At 41.1% G+C, this 22,730-nt stretch overlaps 1 protein-coding gene across 5 annotated transcripts in view; it reads left to right on the forward strand.

Moving 5' to 3' along the window:
* Positions 1-22,730, forward strand: part of LOC129714278 (ryanodine receptor 1-like) — a 525,269-nt gene that overhangs the window by 377,030 nt on the left and 125,509 nt on the right. For 3 of the 5 annotated variants that reach the window (XM_055663830.1, XM_055663832.1, XM_055663834.1), the window contains exons 68-73: positions 2,654-2,741; positions 5,306-5,398; positions 8,237-8,254; positions 18,289-18,459; positions 19,304-19,363; positions 22,386-22,523. In XM_055663830.1, the coding sequence (XP_055519805.1) occupies positions 2,654-2,741; positions 5,306-5,398; positions 8,237-8,254; positions 18,289-18,459; positions 19,304-19,363; positions 22,386-22,523 (568 nt within the window). The remainder of the gene's footprint in view (positions 1-2,653; positions 2,742-5,305; positions 5,399-8,236; positions 8,255-18,288; positions 18,460-19,303; positions 19,364-22,385; positions 22,524-22,730) is intronic. The other 2 variants (XM_055663831.1, XM_055663833.1) reach the window with 1 other exon arrangement.

Here is a 22,730-nt window from a genome sequence, read left to right on the forward strand (position 1 = left end):
TTAAATGTTGTCTGGCTTCTTAAAGTGTTTCCACTCCTTCTCCCTCCCCTCTCCTTCCCCCTCTTTTAAAGGACTTGCCGTACACTGTGCTTGCTATCTTAACCTTTCGGTTCATCGCGGTGTGTGTCTGTATCACCATGGCTTTGCACCGTGTGAATTTCAGACAGCGATCCCCCTGCTTTCCCTGGCCCGTGACTTTGCGATGTATCTGCGTGTGTGTGTGTTGCACTCTGACAGTCGCGTTGCAGTTCCCGGTTTTTCAGGCGAGTGCTCTGAACTTGACAGTCATATAACCATATAACAATTACAGCACGGAAACAGGCCATCTCGACCCTTCTAGTCCGTGCCGAACACATAACCTCCCCTAGTCCCATATACCTGCGCTCAGACCATAACCCTCCATTCCCTTCCCATCCATATAACTATCCAATTTATTTTTAAATGATAAAAACGAACCTGCCTCCACCACCTTCACTGGAAGCTCATTCCACACAGCTACCACTCTCTGAGTAAAGGAGTTCCCCCTCATGTTACCCCTAAACTTCTGTCCCTTAATTCTCAAGTCATGTCCCCTTGTTTGAATCTTCCCTACTCTCAGTGGGAAAAGCTTTTCCATGTCAACTCTGTCTATCCCTCTCATCATTTTAAAAACCTCTATCAAGTCCCCCCTTAACCTTCTGCGCTACAAAGAATAAAGCCCTAACTTGTTCAACCTTTCTCTGTAACTTAGTTGCTGAAACCCAGGCAACATTCTAGTAAATCTCCTCTGTACTCTCTCTATTTTGTTGACATCCTTCCTATAATTAGGCGACCAAAATTGTACACCATACTCCAGAACTGGCCTCACCAATGCCTTGTACAATTTTAACATTACATCCCAACTTCTATACGTAATGCTCTGATTTATAAAGGCCAGCACACCAAAAGCTTTCGCTGGCAGTCCGCTAAAAAATTGCCTAAATGGGACAGGCCCTTAAGGCATTTTACAATGTTGACATTTACCATGTAATTCTAGCCTGGTTTGACTTACAAAACTCCTTCACCTGACTATGGGTGCTGTCTGTGTGACGTTTGTACATTCTTCCTGTGACTATGTGGGTTTTCTCTGGGTGCGCCGACTTCCTTCTACATTCCAAAGGTTTGTAGGTTAATTGGCTTTTGTAAATTGTTCCTAGTATGTAGGATAGAATTAGTGCATGGGTGATCGCTGGTCTGCACTGATCCGGTAAGCCGAAGCACCTGTTTCCATGCTATATTTCTAAACTAAACTAAACCTCACATTTGTCCGATTTAAATTTCATCTGCTATTCCATGGTCCACTTCCCTGGTTGAGCCAGATCCTTTTCTAAACTTAAATAGCTGTTCTCGCTGTCTGATTTTAGTATCATCCACAATTCATGAATCACATTAACTTAATTGTCATCAAAATCGTTAATACAGATGACAAACAATAATGGACATTCTCAGACCCCTGCGGTATACTACTACTACACTGTACACAGGTCTCCAATCAGAAAAACAACCCCTGACCTTCTAATCTCTTGCACCAAGCCTGTTTTTGAATGCTGATCCCATGTGATCTAACCTCCTGGACACCCCTTCTATTCCTTGTCGAAGGCCTTGATAAAGTCCCTGTCGACACTGTCCTCTGCTCCACCCGTGTCAATCTTCAAAAATTCTGTCAAGTCTGTGTGATGTGATTCCCCATGCACAAAACTACGCTGACTCTCCCTAACCAGAGCCAGCCTATCCAAATAGTGGTCGATCCAATCCCTCAGAATCAGTAAGTTACCCACCACTGATGTCAGACTCACCGGCCTGTAGTTCCCTATATTTGTTATCCCTATATAGACTATTATCTGAATGGTGGCCGATTAGGAAAGGGGGAGATGCAACGAGACCTGGGTGTCATGGTACACCAGTCATTGAAAGTAGGCATGCAGGTGCAGCAGGCAGTGAAGAAAGTGAATGGTATGTTAGCTTTCATAGCAAAAGGATTTGAGTATAGGAGCAGGGAGGTTCTACTGCAGTTGTACAGGGCCTTGGTGAGACCACACCTGGAGTATTGCATACAGTTTTGATCTCCTAATCTGAGGAAAGACATTCTTGCCATAGAGGGAGTACAGAGAAGGTTCACCAGACTGATTCCTGGGATGTCAGGACTTTCATATGAAGAAAGACTGGATAGACTCGGTTTGTACTCGCTAGAATTTAGAGGATTGAGGGGGGATCTTATAGAAACTTACAAAATTCTTAAGGGGTTGGACAGGCTAGATGCAGGAAGATTGTTTCCGATGTTGGGGAAGTCCAGAACCAGGGGTCACCGTTTAAGGATAAGGGGGAAATCTTTTAGGACCGAGATGAGGAAAACATTTTTCACACAGAATCTCTGGAATTCTCTGCCACAGAAGGCAGTTGAGGCCAGTTCATTGGCTATATTTAAGAGGGAGTTAGATGTGGCCCTTGTGGCTAAAGGGATCAGGGGGCATGGAGAGAAGGCAGGAACAGGATACTGAGTTGGATGATCAGCCATGATCATATTGAATGGTGGTGCAGGCTTGAAGGGGCGAATGGCCTACTCCTGCACCTATTGTCTATGTTTCTGTATGTCAATTTATTCACTATGTTTTTGTGTATGTCCTTATTTTCACAGAGCCATGTGGTTAACAGAACCAAACCCCGATGCTGAAGAGCTTTTCAGAATGGTTGGAGACATCTTCATCCTGTGGTCAAAGTCACATGTATGTTCCTCATTTATCAACAAATGGTATAAAAAAAACAAGGCTCCAGGTTTTCGTAGTTTCTTCATTACTTTTGTTTTACCTTTTTATCTCCATGTAAGTTAATTCTGGTATAAAAATGACAAACAAGTACACTACCCTGTGACTCAAAACCTTAGTTTAAAGTGTTTGAAATTCCTTGTTAATATTCTTGATGTCACTTTCAGCATCTGGCATTTCACATATTTATGGAAATTTAATTGTGATTTATCTGTGGCTACCTTTTGGCAATTTGGCAAAATTGGCTTGTCAGCAGGAAAAAGCAAGTTAATAACCATATATAACCATATAACAATTACAGCACGGAAACAGGCCATCTCGACCCTTCTAGTCCGGGCCGAACACATAATCTCCCCTAGTCCCATATACCTGCGCTCAGACCATAACCCTCCATTCCCTTCCCATCCACATAACTATCCAATTTATTTTTAAATGATAAAAAACGAACCTGCCTCCACCACCTTCACTGGAAGCTCATTCCACACAGCTACCACTCTCTGAGTAAAGAAGTTCCCCCTCATGTTACCCCTAAACTTCAGTCCCTTAATTCTCAAGTCATGTCCCCTTGTTTGAATCTTCCCTGCTCTCAGTGGGATAATCTTTTCCACGTCAACTCTGTCTATCCGTCTCGTCATTTTAAAAACCTCTATCAAGTCCCCCCTTAACCTTCTGCGCTCCAAAGAATAAAGCCCTAACTTGTTCAACCTTTCTCTGTAACTTAGTAGCTGAAACCCAGGCAACATTCTTGTAAATCTCCTCTGTACTCTCTCTATTTTGTTGACATCCTTCCTATAATTAGGCGACCAAAATTGTACACCATACTCCAGAATTGGCCTCACCAATGCCTTGTACAATTTTAACATTACATCCCAACTTCTATACTCAATGCTCTGATTTATAAAGGCCAGCACACCAAAAGCTTTCTTTACCACCCTATCTACATGAGATTCCACTTTCAGCGAACTGTGCACAGTTATTCCCAGATCCCTCTGTTCACCTACATTCTTCAATTCCCTACCGTTTACCATGTACGTCCTATTTTGATTTGTCCTGCCAAGATGTAGCACCTCACACTTATCAGCATTAAACTCCATCTCCCATCTTTCAGCCCACTCTTCCAACTGGCATAAATCTCTCTGTAGACTTTGAAACTCTACTTCATTACCCGCAACCCCACCTATCTTAGTATCATCTGCATACTTACTAATCCAATTTACCACACCATCATCCAGATCATTGATGTACATGACAAACAACAGTGGACCCAACACAGATCCCTGTGGCACCTCACTCGTCACTGGCCTCCAACCTGACAAACAACCATCCACCATTACTCTCTGGCATCTCCCATTCAGCCACTGTTGAATCCATCTTGCTACTCCACCATTAATACCCAACCATTGAACCTTCTTAACCAACCTTCCATGAGGAACCTTGTCAAAGGCCTTACTGAAGTCCATATACACAACATCCACTGCTTTACCCTCATCAATTTCCCGGGTAACATCTTCAAAAAATTCAAGAAGATTAGTTAAACATGACCTTCCAGGCACAAATCCATGTTGACTGTTCCTAATCAGACCCTGTTTATCCAGATGCTTATATTATCTCTAAGTATTCTTTCCATTAATTTGCCCACCACTGACGTCAAACTAACAGGTCTATAATTGCTAGGTTTACTCTTAGACCCCTTTTTAAACAATGGAACAACATGCGCAGTACGCCAATCCTCCGGCACTATTCCCGTTTCTAATGACATTTGAAATATTTCTGCCATAGCCCCTGCTATTTCTACACTAACTTCCCTCAATGTCCTAGGGAATATCCTGTCCGGACCTGGAGACTTATCCACTTTTATATTTCTCAAAAGTGTCAGTACTTCCTCTTCTTCTTAATTAGTTAATACAGGGTTGCTTTTGCGATAGTCTGTGACTAGTGGTGTTTCACAAAAATCGGGGCTATACAACATAATTATATATCTGCTGTTTGTAATCTATAGCATTTGCACACTGCAGGCCAGGTTGGGTCTGTTTCTGCAGTCCACAGAACAGTGCCCCAGGTGACACATTTCTGTAGAGTGCAGTCTGAAGAAGGGTCTCGACCCGAAACATCACCTATTCCTTTTCTCCAGAGATGCTGCCTGTCCTGCTGAGTTACTCCAGCTTTTTGTGTCTATCTTCGGTTTAAACCAGCACCTGCAGTTCTTTCCTACACACTCTGACAGAACTGAAGTGCAATGATTGAATCACTAACTTGCACTGCTTTCAGACATTTGGCCTGACTCTGTGGTCTCTCCCTATGACTAATAGTAGAAAGAGAGAAGTCCAATATGATCTAATGGTGATGAGGAGAGAGGTGGTCTAATGGTGGGAGGGAGAGTTCATTTTTCTGATAAGTTGAATCCATTTATGAGTACTGTCCTTTTTAAACTCTTGTAAATTGCTGCGATAAATGGGGTAGACACCTGTGAGTATATGCTGAGAATCCTCCAGCAGTTTCTGAATATTTCATTTTTTTACACTCAGAATTTCAAACGTGAGGAGCAGAATTTTGTGGTGCAAAATGAAATCAACAATATGTCATTTCTGACTGCAGACAGCAAAAGTAAGATGTCCAAGGTAAGTTGACAAATTTAATCTGTGAGCTTCTTATAACCATAGTAGAACCCCATTTAAAGAGGATCCTTAAAATTGTCATTTATTATCATAGATTCAGAATTGAGCTCAATAACGCCCATCGTTTGAGAGGTTTAAGAAATGCATGGTTATAGGTGACTTTGGGGGATTATAGACTTAGACCCAGAGGTCTTCCCATTTATCATTGTGTCCAACTACTTACAGTGTATGTCCTTCCTACCCCTATCTGACTTTCCAGAATTCATCTCCTCCCAACTTTTCATGTGATCTATACCCTGCTGTAGCCTTATACCCACAACACTGCCATCCCCAAACATGCTGATCCAACATTTCACATCCAACTTGTTTATATATCACAAACAGCAACGATCTCAGCACTAATCCTTATGATACACTGTATGTCTCAAATCTCTAATCTGAAAATCATCCTCCCACCACTCTCATCAACCTCCTGTAACCAAGGCAAATTTAGATCCAGATAGCCATCTCAACGTTGGTCCATATGTGCCTTAATCTTCTGGGCCAGCTTACCAATTATGACCTTGTCAAATGCCTTACTAAAATCGTTATAGACAACATCTGCCAACCTGCCTTCAGTCTCCTTTGAGACTGGATTCCTCCTCACAAAGCCATACTTCCTGCCCCTCATCACCCCCTCCATTTCAAATGTACATCAATATGTCCCTTAGACCTTTCTACAATAATGTTCCTATCACTGTAGTAAGGTTCACCAGCCTGTAGTATCTGACTTATCCCTGCTGTCCTGCTTAAATAAAAGAATAATAATAGTGATTATCCAGTCTTCTGGTACATCATATAGTATGTGACTAGTGAAGAAAAAAAGCAAACATCTCCTTTGTTTCCAATTTTGTCTGGGATAGATCACATATCACCCTGGAAATGTATTTACTCTATGGTTTCCAAGGCATCTGAAATCTCCACCTTCCTTATGCTGACATGCTATAGACGCAACCTGTGGCGCCAATACTATTCCTCGCTAATTTGCCAGAATGAAGGAGGTGAAGGTCATTGAATAAGCTTTTGGTTAATCTGTTTGACCACTGTGCGCAAGATTAGTGGGGTAGAAGTAAATGCCAGCTTTCTAGTATATCTGGGCACTAGTTTTCTCTGTTTACCCAGTTGCCTCCATCTACTCCCTGGTTGCCATACTACGTGTTACTTATTGATGTTGCCATGGGGTGAACAACCTCATTTTCTGTGATTACTATATCGCAAATTTTTGGCACCTTCATTCAATGGTTCCAACAAGACTGCTAAAGGTCCCATATTAGCACCCATTTTGGGATGTAAGCCACTTCAATCTGGATTGTGGCCCATTTGGGGGGGGGTTTCTGTGTGGGGCACATGTTTGTCACAGCTGCATCCTGCCATACTGTAGCACATCAACATTTGGTTCAGTACAATTTCCAGTCATTCGTCATCTCCCTAAAGAGTGGCTAGTCTAAATACCTATTGTAAACTAAAATAAAAACTACAATATATTTACAATTGAATGTTTTAATATGGGTTCAATTTTGGTACGGATTGATTGACATCAATAATACTCATAAATGCAATTTGCCTTTCTGTAAAAGTGCTGAGTGACTGTAAAACCCACAGGATTAACAGTCTTAGCACTTCTTCTTCTTGCATATGGCATGCATAGCCTAAAGTTGTAGGACAACTTGTTCTATTTGATCTTATTTGATTGTGCACGCCAGGTTGATTGCATTCGTCGAAACACGTGAAGGTTGCAATCTCCCACCCCACAGTCTTAGTTGAGCCATCAAGAAAAGAATTACCAATCTAAAACAATCAGGGTATCAATTAGAGCTATTAGCAGAAGTGTTTGAGTTATTTATATTTTTGCAGTCAGAGGTTGAAACATTTAATGAGTAAACCTCCAGCCATGCGAAATGGACTCTATTAGACTTGGTTTAGTAAATTTCTCGTTTTCAACTGTTTCTAGCTATGATAGTTTAACAAAACTGCCAATCAAATATATTCACTTTGTTGACTACTAAATTGACTGAAAACAGTTCCATAAAAATTATATATTCATTCAATGCAATGCAATATGACAATGACTTTATCAACAGGTTGCCTGCTGCTTTTGGCACGTATTTTGTATTATGCTTGCCATTTGGTGATTTGTACAATGTTTTACACACTTTGCAGGTGTTTAAAGATCAGTAAGCAGATTTTCTTCCAGTCTGAGTTCAAAATCTATCTACAGAGATCACAATATAATATTACACTGCACTAATATGGTTCAAAAATCAATTGTTCAACTTTTACTGAACTGTTGGTTATGCAATAATTTCTCATGGGAGAAATCAACTGTGTGGCAATTTTCCAACAACTTAATTATAAAATGAAGTTGGATCTGAAGAAGGATCTCGACCTGAAACGTCACCCATTCCTCTCCAGAGATGCTGCCTGTCCCACTGAGTTACTACAGCTTTTTGTGTCTATCTTAATTATAAGATTATTATAAAATTATTACCAGTATGTTGAATTGGAAACCTTGATTTTATTTGAGTTTATCCATGGGATTATGTAATCTATAGAATTTACAAATCTAGACAGCCATGTTATAAAAGCTTTGTCAGGCAAAATAAAATGTATTCTTATTTTTTCTAATTGTTATTAATCAGATTCATTTTGTGCATCTCTGTGCCTTGTTTAGGTTTGATAGATTGCCACATATAACATCTCCTTTGCCGAAGTTTTGTATTAAAATTGAAATCTCTAATAATTTCCTAATTCCTTATCTTTTCTATGGCATATTGATATCTGCGGTCGTGTCTGCCTGAATAGGCTGGAGAGGATGGACAGGTCAGAGGGCATGATGATATGAATATGCATCCGCTGTGCAGCTAGCTTCGCACGGCCGATGGCATTTTCCCGGATTCTCTTGCTAAGGCCCTCGGATTACCATGCCGTTTTTGTTTCTATCACCAGGCTCATGGAATCAGGCACAATGTTTTATTTGATAATATGATATCGCACTAAGTTTCTAACATGCAAAACAAATAAAAAAAACTTCACCTGGTAAAATTTACTAAAGGAAATTAAATGTTTTTATATGATCCAGGATCTAATTGAAGTAAAATTGAGACTGGTGACAGAATAGACGGTGTGGCTTGGCTATACTATGTTAGGCTTAGCTGTTAAATTCAGGGAGGCATCAGCCACTGGCAAGCAAGTAAAGAAGAGCACTACGATGTCTTGAGCATTCTTCAGTGTTGCTTTGTATTTTGAATGGTTTGAGGGGAAAACAAATCCAATAATGATATACTTACAGATGTTGATTATTGCCTTAATTGTCAATGCTAGCATGTTGCTTTCATGTGCTAGCAAAATCACAGCAACTTTCTTGTCAGTTTTTATTTCTTAATGTTTTCCTGCCACACATTTATAATGTTAAATTACAATCAGTAACAAAAAAAACGACATTAACAAAATACAAAACTATCTTAAACAGCAATTATAGATTGATATAAAGATAATTAATGTTTTGATGAATATATTTGCCATTAGAATATAAAATTTAATGTGAACAAAACAAGAGAATGATTGAATTGCTAAAATGGCTGAGAACCTATTTCAAGTAGTTCTGTATACGATCATCCCAAGGTCCAATTCTATAATCGCATTATCGAAAAATATAGAACCTCATGTTTTAATCCAGCATACTTGTGTTACAGGCATGTTCCTCACTATGCCACATGTTTCACCAGCTCCAAATGTAATAACTATATCGCTAATTGTGATACCAGCTGGAAGTCAGAGTTTTGTCTTGTATTCCATATTTCTTCCTCCCTTTCCTTACAGCACCACTTTACTAAATAACTATGTTTTTTTCACTGCATTTGCAGACATTTAATAAGAATTGCATTTCCCAGTTCCAACAATCTTCTGGCCTGTTCTTTAACTGAACTATCAGAAGTGTGAGTAGACACAAAATGTTGGAGTAACTCAGCGGGTGAGGCAGCATTTCTGGAGAGAAGGAATGGGCGACGTTTTAGGTCAATACCCTTCAGACTGATGTCAGGGGAGGGGGCGGGACAAAGATAGAATGTAGTCAGAGACAGTAAGACTAGTGGGAGAACTGGGAAGGGGAAGGGGATGGAGAGAGAAAGCAAGGGCTATCTGAAGTTAGTGAAGTCAATGTTCATACCGCTGGGGTGTAAACGACCCTAGCGAAAAATGAGGTGCTGTTGCTCCAATTTGCGCTGAGCCTCGCTCTGACAATGGAGGAGGCCCAGGACAGAAAGGTCAGAAATGTGGTGTGCTTTCTGTATAAATAAAGAAATTATATAAAAACTCATCCAGCTATTTTTTCCTCATTAAGTTAAAAGTACATGTGATAGCAGAGTTAGGCCATTCTGCCCATCAAGTCTACTCTGCCATTCAATCATGGCTGATCTAACTCTTCCCATCAACCTCATTCGTCCTCATTCCCATCAACCTCAGCCTTAACGTCGGACACCCGTACTAATCAAGAATCTATCTTTCTCTGCCTTAAAAATATCCATTGTATTGGCCTCCACAGCTTTCTGTGGCAGAATTCCCCAGAAATTCCTAAAGGAATGTCCTTTTATTCTGAGGCTATGACCTCTGGTCCTAGACTCTCCCACTAGTGGAAACATCCGCTCTACATCCACTCTATTCAAACCATTCATTATTCGGTAAGTTTAAATGAGGTACCCCCTCATCCTTCTAAACTACAGCAAGTAGAGGCCCAATGCCATAGAACGCTCATCATATATTAACCCACTCATTCCTGGGATCATTCTCGTAAATATCCTCTGGACTGCGCCAGCCCATCCTTCCTCGGATATGCAGCCTAAAATTGCTCACAATACTCCAAATGCAGTCTGACCAGTGCCTTATAAAGCCTCAGCATTACATCCTTGTTTTTGTATTCTAGTCGTCTCAAAATAAATGCTAGCATTGCATTTGCCTTCCTTATTACCGATTTGACTTGCAGATTACCTTTTGGGAATCTTACACCAACACTCCCAAGTCCCTTTGCACCTCTGTCCACAGTGCATGATGTTGTAAGGCAATAATTCCATTGTGCATTTAGAACCATTGGTTCCAACAGGTAAATTATCGGCCTCGACTCGAAACGTCACCCATTCCTTCTCTCCAGAGATGCTGCCTGCCCCGCTGAGTTACTCCAGAATTTTGTGTCTACCTTGGGTAAATTTTCCCATGAGGTATCCCATTTATAGTAAACAATAGATACTGTATATTTCTATGAATTTTGAACATAGATTTTTGATGTTCAAGAAATTTCAATAGGTACTCCAGCAAATAATCATTTTATTCACCTAATATTTCTTACAGATTAGTATCAAACCTTTAATTCTCTCTCTCAGTCTTGGTGTTCCACAAGTAGACCTTGCTCTATGCACTAAATAAAGGATTTATTATTATGAGGGGTTCATTATTCTAGAATTTATCCTTTGAAGAATCATATGGCCTGAAAGCAAATATGTATGCATCTGAGCTGTAATCTTATTGCTGGTTAAGATGTTCCACCACACTAGGTTTTAATACAGACATTAAACGTGCATTAGAAATTTTATGTTAACACTTGGGAATGTGACAGTTTTGCACTTTGGTATCAAAAACTAATTTACAGATACAGACACAGTATTATGCACTGAAATTATTTATCTTCCGTCATCGGCCTAATCTACATTCAAGGGTACGAAGGGTTTCAAGAAAGTTCAATACACCTTAGTTTGTGTCATTTCCTCTGTTGCACAGAACCACCTTTTAAATAGTAAAAATAACCCGTTCCTTTGGTCAGTGGTCAGCAGGCCACGAAACTTCCTGAGCAGGGAGACAAATTCCTGGAAGGGGACCATTGGATGTGTAATGTCCATTCAAGGAGCATATGTTTTAAAACATCTAATGTGAAAAAGTTCAAAAAGAAAATAATATTTTTCACAACAGATGGTGTTCTAGAAATGTATTAGTATTCACAGGACTCATTATTCGGTCTTGTGGGACCACCACTTATAAATTCAAAGTCAGGTACTACTAAATTGGCTTCTTGCATATGGCGTGCACTGCCTAAAGTTGTAGGACAACTTGTTCTATTTGATCGTATTTGATTGTGCACGCCGGGTTGATTGCGTTCGTCGAAACAGGGCAGACCATGTGAAACATAGAAACATAGAAAATAGGTGCAGGAGTAGGCCATTCGGCCCTTCCAGCCTGCACCACCATTCAATATGATCATGGCTGATCATCCAACTCAGTATCCTGTACCTGCCTTCTCTCCATACCCCCTGATCCCCTTAGCCACAAGGGCCACATCTAACTCCCTCTTAATATAGCCAATGAACTGGCCTCAACCACCCTCTGTGGCAGAGAGTTCCAGAGATTCACCACTCTCTGTGTGAAAAAAAGTTTTTCTCATCTTGGTTTTAAAGGATTTCCCCCTTATCCTTAAGCTGTGACCCCTTGTCCTGGACTTCCCCAACATCGGGAATAATCTTCCGGCATCTAGCCTGTCCAACCCCTTAAGAATTTTGTAAGTTTATGTAAGATCCCCTCTCAATCTCCTAAATTCTAGAGAGTATAAACCATGTCTATCCAGTCTTTCTTCATAAGACAGTCCTGACATCCCAGGAATCAGTGTGGTGAACCTTCTCTGCACTCCCTCTATGGCAATAATGTCCTTCCTCAGATTTGGAGACCAAAACTGTACGCAATACTCCAGGAGTGGTCTCACCAAGACCCTGTACAACTACAGTAGAACCTCCCTGCTCCTATACTCAAATCCTTTTGCTATGAAAGCTAACATACCATTCACTTCCTTCACTGCCTGCTGCACCTGCATGCCTACTTTCAATGACTGGTGTACCATGACACCCAGGTCTCGCTGCATCTCCCCTTATCCTAATCAGCCACCATTTAGATAATAGTCTGCCTTCCTGCTTTTGCCACCAAAATGGATAACCTCACATTTATCCACATTATACTGCATCTGCCAAACATTTGCCCACTCACCCAGCCTATCCAAGTCACCTTGCAGTCTCCTATCATCCTCCTCACAGCTAACACTGCCCCCCAGCTTAGTGTCATCCGCAAACTTGGAGATATTGCCTTCAATTCCCTCATCCAGATCATTAATATATATTGTAAATAGCTGGGGTCCCAGCACTGAGCCTTGCGGTACCCCACTAGTCACTGCCTGCCATTGTGAAAAGGACCCGTTTACTCCTACTCTTTGCTTCCTGTTTGCCAGCCAGTAGGCCATTCGGCCCTTCCAGCCTGCACCACCATTCAATATGATCATGGCTGATCATCCAACTCAGTATCCTGTACCTGCCTTCTCTCCATGCCCCCTCCCTTTAGCCACAAGGGCCACATCTAACTCCCTCTTAAATATAGCCAATGAACTGGCCTCAACTACCTTCTGTGGCAGAGAATTCCAGAGATTCACCACTCTCTGTGTGAATTTTTTTTTTCCTCATCTCGGTCCTAAAGGTGAAGGTTGCAATCTCCCACCCCACCAAATTGGCTATATATGAGGATTAGCCTTTCCTTCGCATGCTGCACCAGGGCAGAGAGTGTCATGAAGCCCAACTAATGTGGAGTAATAGATCAGAAAGGTGGATGTCAGATGTTGATTGATGGCAGTGCAGAGGGACTGATGAGGACGCCTGCATTCCAAGTTGGTGATCAATGATGGGGATATCGGGGTAGGATGTGATTTGTGCTGTAGGCACATTTCAGATGGCTAGAGTCTTCAGTTTGCTTGATAGTGGAAGATTGGTGGGTGGAGGAATGATCTGTGTCCATCTTCCATGGATTTGCAAAATTACCTGTCTGGATCGATTTAATTCCTTTTGTTGACATAGCCTTTGATTCTGATATTTTTAAATGAATACATTCAATTATAGATCGACTCTAATCTCATTCTGATTAAACTAGAACATGTATTACCCTTTTGCTTCTTCAACTTACTAAACATCTGATTCAGCATTTTAAAACATTGCTAATAGTGACTCATTACACAATAAATTGCTGTTGTTTAGGAACAGCAAAATGTACAACATTCAATAATTTACTAATGTGAATGATGCTAATTAAACTAAAACTGCATAATGCAATGTTGCTTGTGAGCAAATTAAACAAGATCGATATTTGCTTTAAATTAAGATGGCGGACAGAGGGAAGTTCATTTAAGTACCATGTAGATTGCATGGTGCAATTTGATTCCAAATTAAATACTTTGTGAGAGGAATGGTTTAATTATACATTAATGCAATAAAACTATTGGATGTCTAAGTGGGAATCTAAGGCAAAATTGACATTGTTATAATTTTAAATGTATTTATAATGATATGAGCGGTTAAACATTTGCAGATTGGTTATGAACCACAGCATGCAACATTGATATTCTTGGCAGTTAAATAAACCAACTGAAATCAATTCATGATAGCAATAAGGTGTAGAAATAATCACTGTCAATGTTAAATTAAACAAAATGAATAGTTGCAAGCGAAAGCAAGGGAAATAACTCAATTAATAATACTCCATAATAATTTATACATTTTAACAATTTGCCATGCCTAAGTCCACATGAGAATAGTAAAGGTTTGACAACCATTCACATTTGCTGCTCTTTCAAATTATCGATCAAAGGCTTTTTCACCTGTATTTTAATGATGAATTATTTCCCTGTAATGTCATTACCTATGGTTAGAACTAAAATACAAAACTAGTCAATTAATGAACTATTGTGCTACTTTCCATTAGAAGAGTACAAGACAAATCTGAACTGTTCCTTGCTCCTCAACGTATAATTCTTAAATGCTCACATCTCCATTGTTGAAACTTTTGCTTCCAAACAAAATAATTTTAAATGCTAATAGTGTAAATGCCACTGACCTTCAGTTACTACTTCAAGAAATATGCAGCATTAATTATTTGTGAACTAATTTCTGAAAGTTGAGGATTCTATTGTTAACTCGCATTTTATCTAATTTCATTTAATTTTATAATTTCCTGTTTTCTAAAGTAAAATATTTTAACATTGTGTGCTACACATTTATGGAGAATCGCTCAGATTTCTGATCATAATAGTTTTAATCTACAATTTGATATTCATGTATCATTAAATCAAACTAATGGCAACGCAGGAGCATTCAATTTATCCAAGTTTAAGTTCATTTTGCTTGGGGAATGGACAAGCCAAATTAATCTTAATCAAGTACTGCAGGTGAAAGGAATTTTGAGACTTCTAAGTTAGTTTTGGTCAGAAACCATATTCATATGAATTAATTGTTGTTAGCTTCTCTAATTCTCAGAACTTCCTACGTACACAATTATCTTATGTAACTAGACATTAGTTTCGTAACTAGTTAGTTGGTAACTGGACATTTTCATGATTTTCAGTTTCAATGTAATTGCTCAGGGTTTTAACCTATGGCTAGGTTATGAATAGAAACATAGAAAAATAGGTGCAGGAGTAGGCCATTCAGCTTTTCGAGCCAGCACCGCCATTCAATATGATCATGGCAGATCTTCTAAAATCAGTACCCCGTCCCTGCTTTCCCCCCATATCCCGTGATTCCTTTAGCCCTAAGATGTAAATCTAACTTTCTACCTTGGTATTCAGTACCCCGTTCCTGCTTTTTCCTCATATCCCTTGATTCCTTTAGTCCTAAGAGATAAATCTAACTTTCTACCTTAGTATTTTCTTGTGAAACTTAGAAACCATAGATGCTGTCCACAATAAAAGAACATTCTCAATGCCCTAGAAAGGCTATTAGTTATGATGGAGAAATGACGTACTGTGTGTGTCCTACACTTCAAATTTTCAGTATTTAAGGGCCCTTGATTTGTGCATAAATGCTTACATTCAGCTTTTACAAACTACCTTTTACAAGACAACCTACTTCCCTTTTGTGACCACACTATTTTAAGTTCAGTTTTGATGTTGTGAGGACTAACGATCAGAAGTTGATTCTATTTGGACACAGATGCCTTTGAACCCCATGATTTGAGTCTAGCGCTCTGTATAAGTAGGAAAATCTGTGTTCTGGATATGAAGTTTACCTTTGTATTAAGTAGTTTCTATGTGAGGGGGAAAAAAGCACTTCTCCAAACCTCAGAAAAAAAGCTTGGATCACCAAAACCCAATCATCTCTGTGGTTGTTGAATCCCTGAATCATAAATTATTGTTATGAAGAATATATTTATGCCAGGAGCCATCCGAAAAGTTTTCTGCTTCCAGTAGACCTATTGCTGCCACCAGTTTACTAATCATTCGTGCCTGAATCAAACAAGAGTCTATTATAAATTAGTATAGAACTCCAGAAGATTAAACCAGCTGAGTGGCCTAATTCTGCTCCTATCACTTCTGACCTTATATCCTAATTGGGTGGTTGGCGCCAGATGTGGTTCTGTGATTAACCATGTTTCCTACGACTGCCTGTGATCCCAAGGTAAATGACACAAGCAAGTTCAATTTGTCATTACATGGAGAAAGCAACTGCATCTCACAAATTATATTCATGCCTGGGACTTTTCTTGTGCAGTCTGAAGTAACATTCTGCTCTTAGGCTCACAAAGATAAAAAAGGCAATTGCCTTTTTTTTTGCCTCATTCAAGACTGATTCTGAAAAATCCCCAGCTGAGGATTCCACATTCAGGCTTGATGTACATTATTTGGGAAGTTAAAATGATGATTTAATGGTGGGTAACTCAGGACTTTTTACTGGTTACTTGGTTTCTGCTAAGCAATTAAAGATGAAATTATTTCCCTGTTCTTCAGATCTCTTTCATTGTCTGTTCTGTTCTCTAATTGAATCTGTGTATTTGGTCCAAGGAAGAGTTTCGGCTCCAGTTGATTTCTATTGATCTCTGCTGAAAAGTATCCTGCTCAGTGGTACAGGTGCACAACCTTTTATCCGAAAGCCTTGGGACCAGACACTTGTCGGATTTCGGACATTTTCGGATTTCAGAATGGAAGATTTTTAGCGTAGATTAGGTAGGTAGCGCGGGCGGCTTGAAAAGTCTGGAGCTGCTGCCTCCTCCCTGGAGACCGGGAGAATCATTGCATAAATGTTAGTCAGTTAGTTTGGAGGGATTTTATGTGGTGGTGGTGGTGTAGGGGTGAAGGGGGAAACTTTAATTCTTAGTCCCCTACCTACCTGGTCGGCGACTCCCAACCTCGCGGAGCTGGGGGCTCCGCCCGGCCGCGGGCGGCGCCAGTTGTAGCTCCGACCCCGGCAACTCTACCCCTGGCTGCGCGGCTCCAAATCCAGCGCGGCCCGCGGACGGACGTCCCAGCTCCGAGAATGTCGGGAGTCGGCGGCGTCGCAGCGCTGGGATACCAATGCCTTACCGGGTCGCCGTGCGGCAAGCTCCGGGGCGCTGTGGCCGCCTTCTTCCAACATTCGCGGAGCGTCGCGGGATTTGGAGCCGCGGAGCTGGGGGCACCACCGGCCGCGGGCGGTGCCGGTTGGAGCTCCGACCCCGGCAACTCTACCCCTGGCTGCGCGGCTCCAAATCCAGCGACGCTCCGCGATGTTGTGTGTCGGCGGCCACAGCGCTCCGGAGCTTGCCGCACGGCGACCCGGCGACGCCGCCGACTCTCGACATTCGCGGAGCTGGGGCGTCCGGCCGCGCTGGATTTGGAGCGCCTCGCAGCCAGGGGTAGAGTTGCCGGGGTCGGAGCTACAACCGGCGCCGCCCGCGGCCACAGCGCTGCGGAGCTTACTGCACAGCGACCCGGTAAGGCATTGACCGCTCCCCGCCTCTCCGACCAGGTAGGGGACTAAGAATTAAAGTTTACCCCTTCACCCCCCTTCACATAAAAGCCCTCCAAACTAACTGACTAACATTTAAGGAATGATTTACCGATGTTTAAGTGTCTCCCGGTCTCCAGGGAGGAGGCAGCCGCTACATTAGTACAGACCTGGGTTGACCGTGGGTCGTTTTGGGTCAGGTTTGGCGCCAAACGCGAGCTTTGGTGCGCAGACGACATCTGGAAAAAATGGCCGGTTTTCGGAGCTTTTCGGTTTCTGGAACACCGGATAAAAGGTTGTGCACCTGTATTGGCTTTTATTATTCAATAGTGTTTTTGCCCAACTGCTGAACAATCTACAGAAACTTGCTTGAAGAGTGTTCATATGAGTTAGATACTGAAGAGAAGTTGATGTCTTGCACTAATTAATACTTTCAGCAGAACAAGGTGAAAACAACTGAACAAAATCTTTTCTTCTCCTTCTGAAGTTGCAGATGTTGACGTTTATGTTATGCCCATATTTTCTGAGTGTCTGCATGTGTGGCAATGTTTGTATAAACAGGGGTTCAGATAGGAGATGTTCATGATCTTTTGGAAACCAACATTTTTATTTTGAAGTTTTTTAAATGATGTGGCAAATTTTTAATTACGTCAGTCAAAAGTTAAATGGATGGTGACAAATTCTTATCTTAAACCCTGTAAAACATATGCTTATTCTATGGGCATTATTGTTATAGTTATCATTATGAATGGTTTTCGCCACCATTTATGGTGAAAATGATACCAGATAATAACACCATGGCCTATAACACTGTAACACCAAATAAGCAAAATCTGTACAATGTAGAATGTTGCAACTAATAATTATTCTATCACGTACCTTTCTGTAATTCACCATGGTGACGGGGCAGAAAAGGTTGGTGTGAGATCCTACATTCACTGCCTGTTTCGTAAGGACAATATGTGCAATTGGCCCTTGTTGGACACTAACACGCTTTTCCACCTGCAATCTACACCTTACCTCTGTAATCTGTGGAAGAGCATTGTATTGAACTTGACTTTATAAATATTTTATTATTAACTTCAGTCAGGAGGGTCTGACCAAGAAAGGACCAAAAAGCAGAGGAGGGGTGATCGCTACTCCGTTCAGACGTCTCTGATTGTAGCAACTCTGAAAAAAATGCTTCCAATTGGCCTGAACATGTGTTCACCTGCTGATCAAGAACTCATTAACACAGCCAAGATAAGATATTCCCTGGTAAGTGAAGAATTATCTGGTTTAAGTTGACGTCAAATGTTTGTCATTTTACAAGCAGTCTGGTTGAGGTTGAAGACGGTGGACAAATGTTCTGGCGAATCGGAAAAGTGATGTTAGTAAAGTTCACACCAGATTTGTACAGCTTGTTGGATTTCATATTTTCTTATGTCATAGACAAATGGCATAGCCCACCGAATCTATGCCAGTTCAGTTGAAAGTAGCAGTGGAAAGGTAGAAGTAGAGGTACAGGTAGAAGGAGTGACTTGCTTCTCCATTGGTTTTCTTTTAAACTCTTGTCACAGTCCCACCAGTGCACTCACAATCTATCACTTACCTGCATACTGGGGACTATTTGCAGTAGACATTAAACTCACCAGCCTGGACATCTTTGGAGAAAAATCAACTAGTATTATTGTGAAACTACAGTACTTGAGAGAAGCCCACATGGCTAGAGCAAACATGCAAACTCCACACAGTCAGATCATTTGTGGAAAGATGAAGTCAAGCTCAGCCATGATACTGAGTCTGAAGAAGGGTCTCGATCCGAAACGTCGCCCATTGAGTCTGAAGAAGGGTCTTGACCCGAAACGTCACCCATTCCTTCTCTCCAGAGATGCTGCCTGTCCCACTGAGTGACTCCAGTGTTTTGTGTCAGGAAAATACTTGTGTTAGTGATTCTTCTACCTTTCAACTGTCACTGTATTTTTCCACATATAATGAAAGATTACTGGACCAAAGTGTCAGAATTTAATTGTTAATAGCATTGTGTCAAACTAGAGTTTAATGCTTTGCTATTTGATTTGGTGTAGCTTCTACTTACTATGTCTCTCTACAATCTCTGCAGAAAGATACTGATGAAGAAGTACAAGAGTTTCTACAAGACAACCTCCATTTGCAAGGAAAGGTAAAAGAATGCACAGTAGACCCCCGGCATAACGGCTATACAGGGGTAGATAGTGCCCGCTAGTACTGATTGTCTGCTATTACTGAATAAGGGGGTTAATATGTACAGTACTATTAGATAAGCAACCAATATACATACACTGTACAGTAGTGTACACAACAGTAACGGACACAAACTACACAATACCTGAGGACAGCACAGTGGCGAGGTGATAATTTTTTTCTACATTGCAACACCAAAGACCCAAATTTGATCCTGACCTCATGTGCTCCCTGTGGCATTGTGGTTTCCTCCAGAGCACTAGTTCTATCCTACACACTGCGAGCAGCCTCTAGTATGTGGGGTGGAGCTGGTATGCCTTGGATGGGTGAGGGAGGGGATCTCTGCACGGTCACCAAGGGCGCCCAGGATTGGGCCTAGGTCTCTGGTACTGTGGAGTGGCGGCTCTGCCAGCGATTGACGGAGGCCAGTTGGGCTGCAGGACTGCACGTCTTTGAGGTATGGGGGAGGAGGGGGCACCCGGGGGAAAGCCACACCGTCACATTGCCTTTGCAATGTGGGAGGAAAGATAGGATCACTGTAGTGATTATGTGAGGAAAGAGAACTGCTGCAGAACCACCAGCAATTGCCCTCACACTAGTTCTATGCTACACAGCAGGTACAGAATAGAACTAGTGTATGGATGATCGCCTGTCGGCACGGACTTGGTGTTTTGAGCATATGGTATTGGGGGTAGGATGCGGACATGGATAGAAAATTGGTTGGCAGACAGGAGACAAAGTGTAAGGATTAACGGGTCCCTTTCAGAATGGCAGGTAGTGACAATTGGGGTACTGCAAAGCTCGGTGCTGGGACCGCAGCTATTTACAATATACATTAATGATTTAGAAGATGGGATTCATAGTAACATTAGCAAATTTGCAGATGCCACAAAGCTGGATGTCAGTGTGAACTGTGAAGAGGATGCTATGAGGATTCAGGGTGACTTGGACAGGTTGGGTGAGTGAGCAGATGCATGGCAGATGCAGTTTAATGTGGATAAATGTGAGGTTATCCACTTTGGTGGCAAAACAGGAAGGCAGATTATTATCTAAATGGAGTCAAAAGGGAAAGTACAACGGGATCTGGGGTGGAGTCCTTGTTCATCAGTCACTGAAAGTAAGCATAAAGGTACAACAGGCAGTGAAGAAAGCTAATGGCATGTAGGACATAACAATAGGAGTTGAGTATGGGAGCAAATAGGTCCTTCTGCAGTTGTACAGGGCCTTAGTGACGCCACACCTGTAGTATTGTGTGCACTTTTGGTCTCCCAATTTTTTGGAAGGACATTCTTACTACTGAGGGAGTGCAGCGCAGGTTCGCCAGGTTAATTCCTGGGATGGCGAGACTGTCATATGTTCATAGAAAGGATATCTTATTGAAACATGTAAGATTATTAAGGGTTTGGACACGCTAGAGGCAAGAAACATGTTCCTGATGTTGGGGGAGTCCAGAACCAGGGGACACAGTTTAAGAATAAGGATAAGCCATTTAGAATGGAGATGCAGAAAAACTTTTTCTCACAGAGAGTTGTGAGTCTTTGGAATTCTCTGCCTCAGAGGGCGGTGGAGGCTGGTTTCCTGGCTGCTTTCAAGAGAAAGCTAGAGAAAGCTCTTAAAGATAATGGAGTCAAGGGATATGGGGAGAAGGCAGGAACGGGGTACTGATTGTGGGTGATCAGCCATTATCACATTGAATGGCTCAAGGGGCCGAATGGCCTACTCCTGCACCTATTGTCCATTGTCTTTCCACGCTGTATTTCAAAACTAAGCTAAAATAGTTCAAAAACACCATCTGTGAAAAAACGATTGAAGTCTCGAAGTGAAACATCACCTATTCCTTCTATCCAAAGATGCTGCCTGTCCCACTGAGTTAATCCATCATTTTGTGTCTGTCTTCAGTGTAAGCCAGCATCTGCAGTTCCTTCCTACACATTTAGACTACTGCAGATTTGAATACCACTATAACCAAAATCCGTTATAAAGAAACTGATAGTTAAAATGTGAGTTTACTGTGCTTGCAAATCAAAGAAAGCCTATTCTGTTTTGTCATTTAACTTTTTACTTATAAATCTCCAGAAAATTATAAATTAAAAAAATCCCCTAACAATGCTACTTGGCAGAGTTTCTTCTCATTGTCTTGCAGGACTTTGGTTCATTTCAGTCTAATTGCAGAAGAACCTTAAGATGAAATGATTATACATCCATAATAGAGCCTAATCTTCTATTTGTTGATTAATGTATTAAGAGAAGCTGCTATTCTCGAGCAGTCTCATTTATGGAAACATACTTTCAGTGTCACGATATGAATGGCTTTTAAACCACCTCATTTCAATCATAAATCATCAAAAAACCTTTCCGAATATATTCAAATAAAGTGAAAAAATATAAAGTATTATTCAGACTCCAGACAGAGGAAGCAAAAGTAATTTGCAAACTAATATTTGCAAATAAGAAATCAAAAATTTGCAGGTTAATCATGTTTTTGCCTGATTAACTTTTTTGTGTCCTATTATGTATTTAACGATGTTTTATACAATATGTTCTTTAACACCAAGCTAACTAACCAGTAACCTTCTGGGTTCAATCCCCCTGTTTTGAAGAGAAGAGTTACGTTTCCAGTTTGATGGAACCTTCCCAAATTTAGGAAAATTAAAAGGAATTATCTCAGCAGCCAAGGGATGAAGCCAATCAAGACCTGGAGTCTTGGCAACCCACAGCTCAGGCAAATTTCTGAATATCACTTCCCAGAAATTGTCATTCCCCTGAAATCGCCCTGCCTTGTGGGCTTGCCGATCCACGGCTGGTTCTGGGATGTAACTGGTCATCTCTGCAATGACAATTAATGCAAAATTCCAATTTAATTCTTCGCCATCTCATGTTTTCTATTATTTATTCCCACATTCATTTGCTATAAGTTGTTTGCAGAGTAGATGGACTACATTGGATCAGTAACATATTTATTTTATTAATCTGATTTGTAGTGTGAAAATTCTTCTTCAATGCGATGGCAGATGGCATTATACAAGGACATTGCTGGCAAAGCTGAAGACAGCAACGATCCTGAAAAGATAGTGAAACGAGTGCAGGAGGTCTCTGCTGTTCTGTTTCATCTGGAGCAGGTACAGACGTCCGATATACATTGTATGCATTTTGTTGGCAATCATGCACAAAAATAGCAACATAACCTATCATTGATACAGCATTTTTAAATCATTGTTCAATCTTAATGACTTCCCTTTTCTCCTACTCACATTCTCTCTACTCCCCAAGTAAGTTTCACAGTCATCGTAGACATTTTCCACAATATATTGAGCTGTTTCAACGTG

Source organism: Leucoraja erinacea, chromosome 38, assembly GCF_028641065.1.
Source record: "Leucoraja erinacea ecotype New England chromosome 38, Leri_hhj_1, whole genome shotgun sequence".
Classification (NCBI taxonomy): domain Eukaryota; kingdom Metazoa; phylum Chordata; class Chondrichthyes; order Rajiformes; family Rajidae; genus Leucoraja; species Leucoraja erinaceus.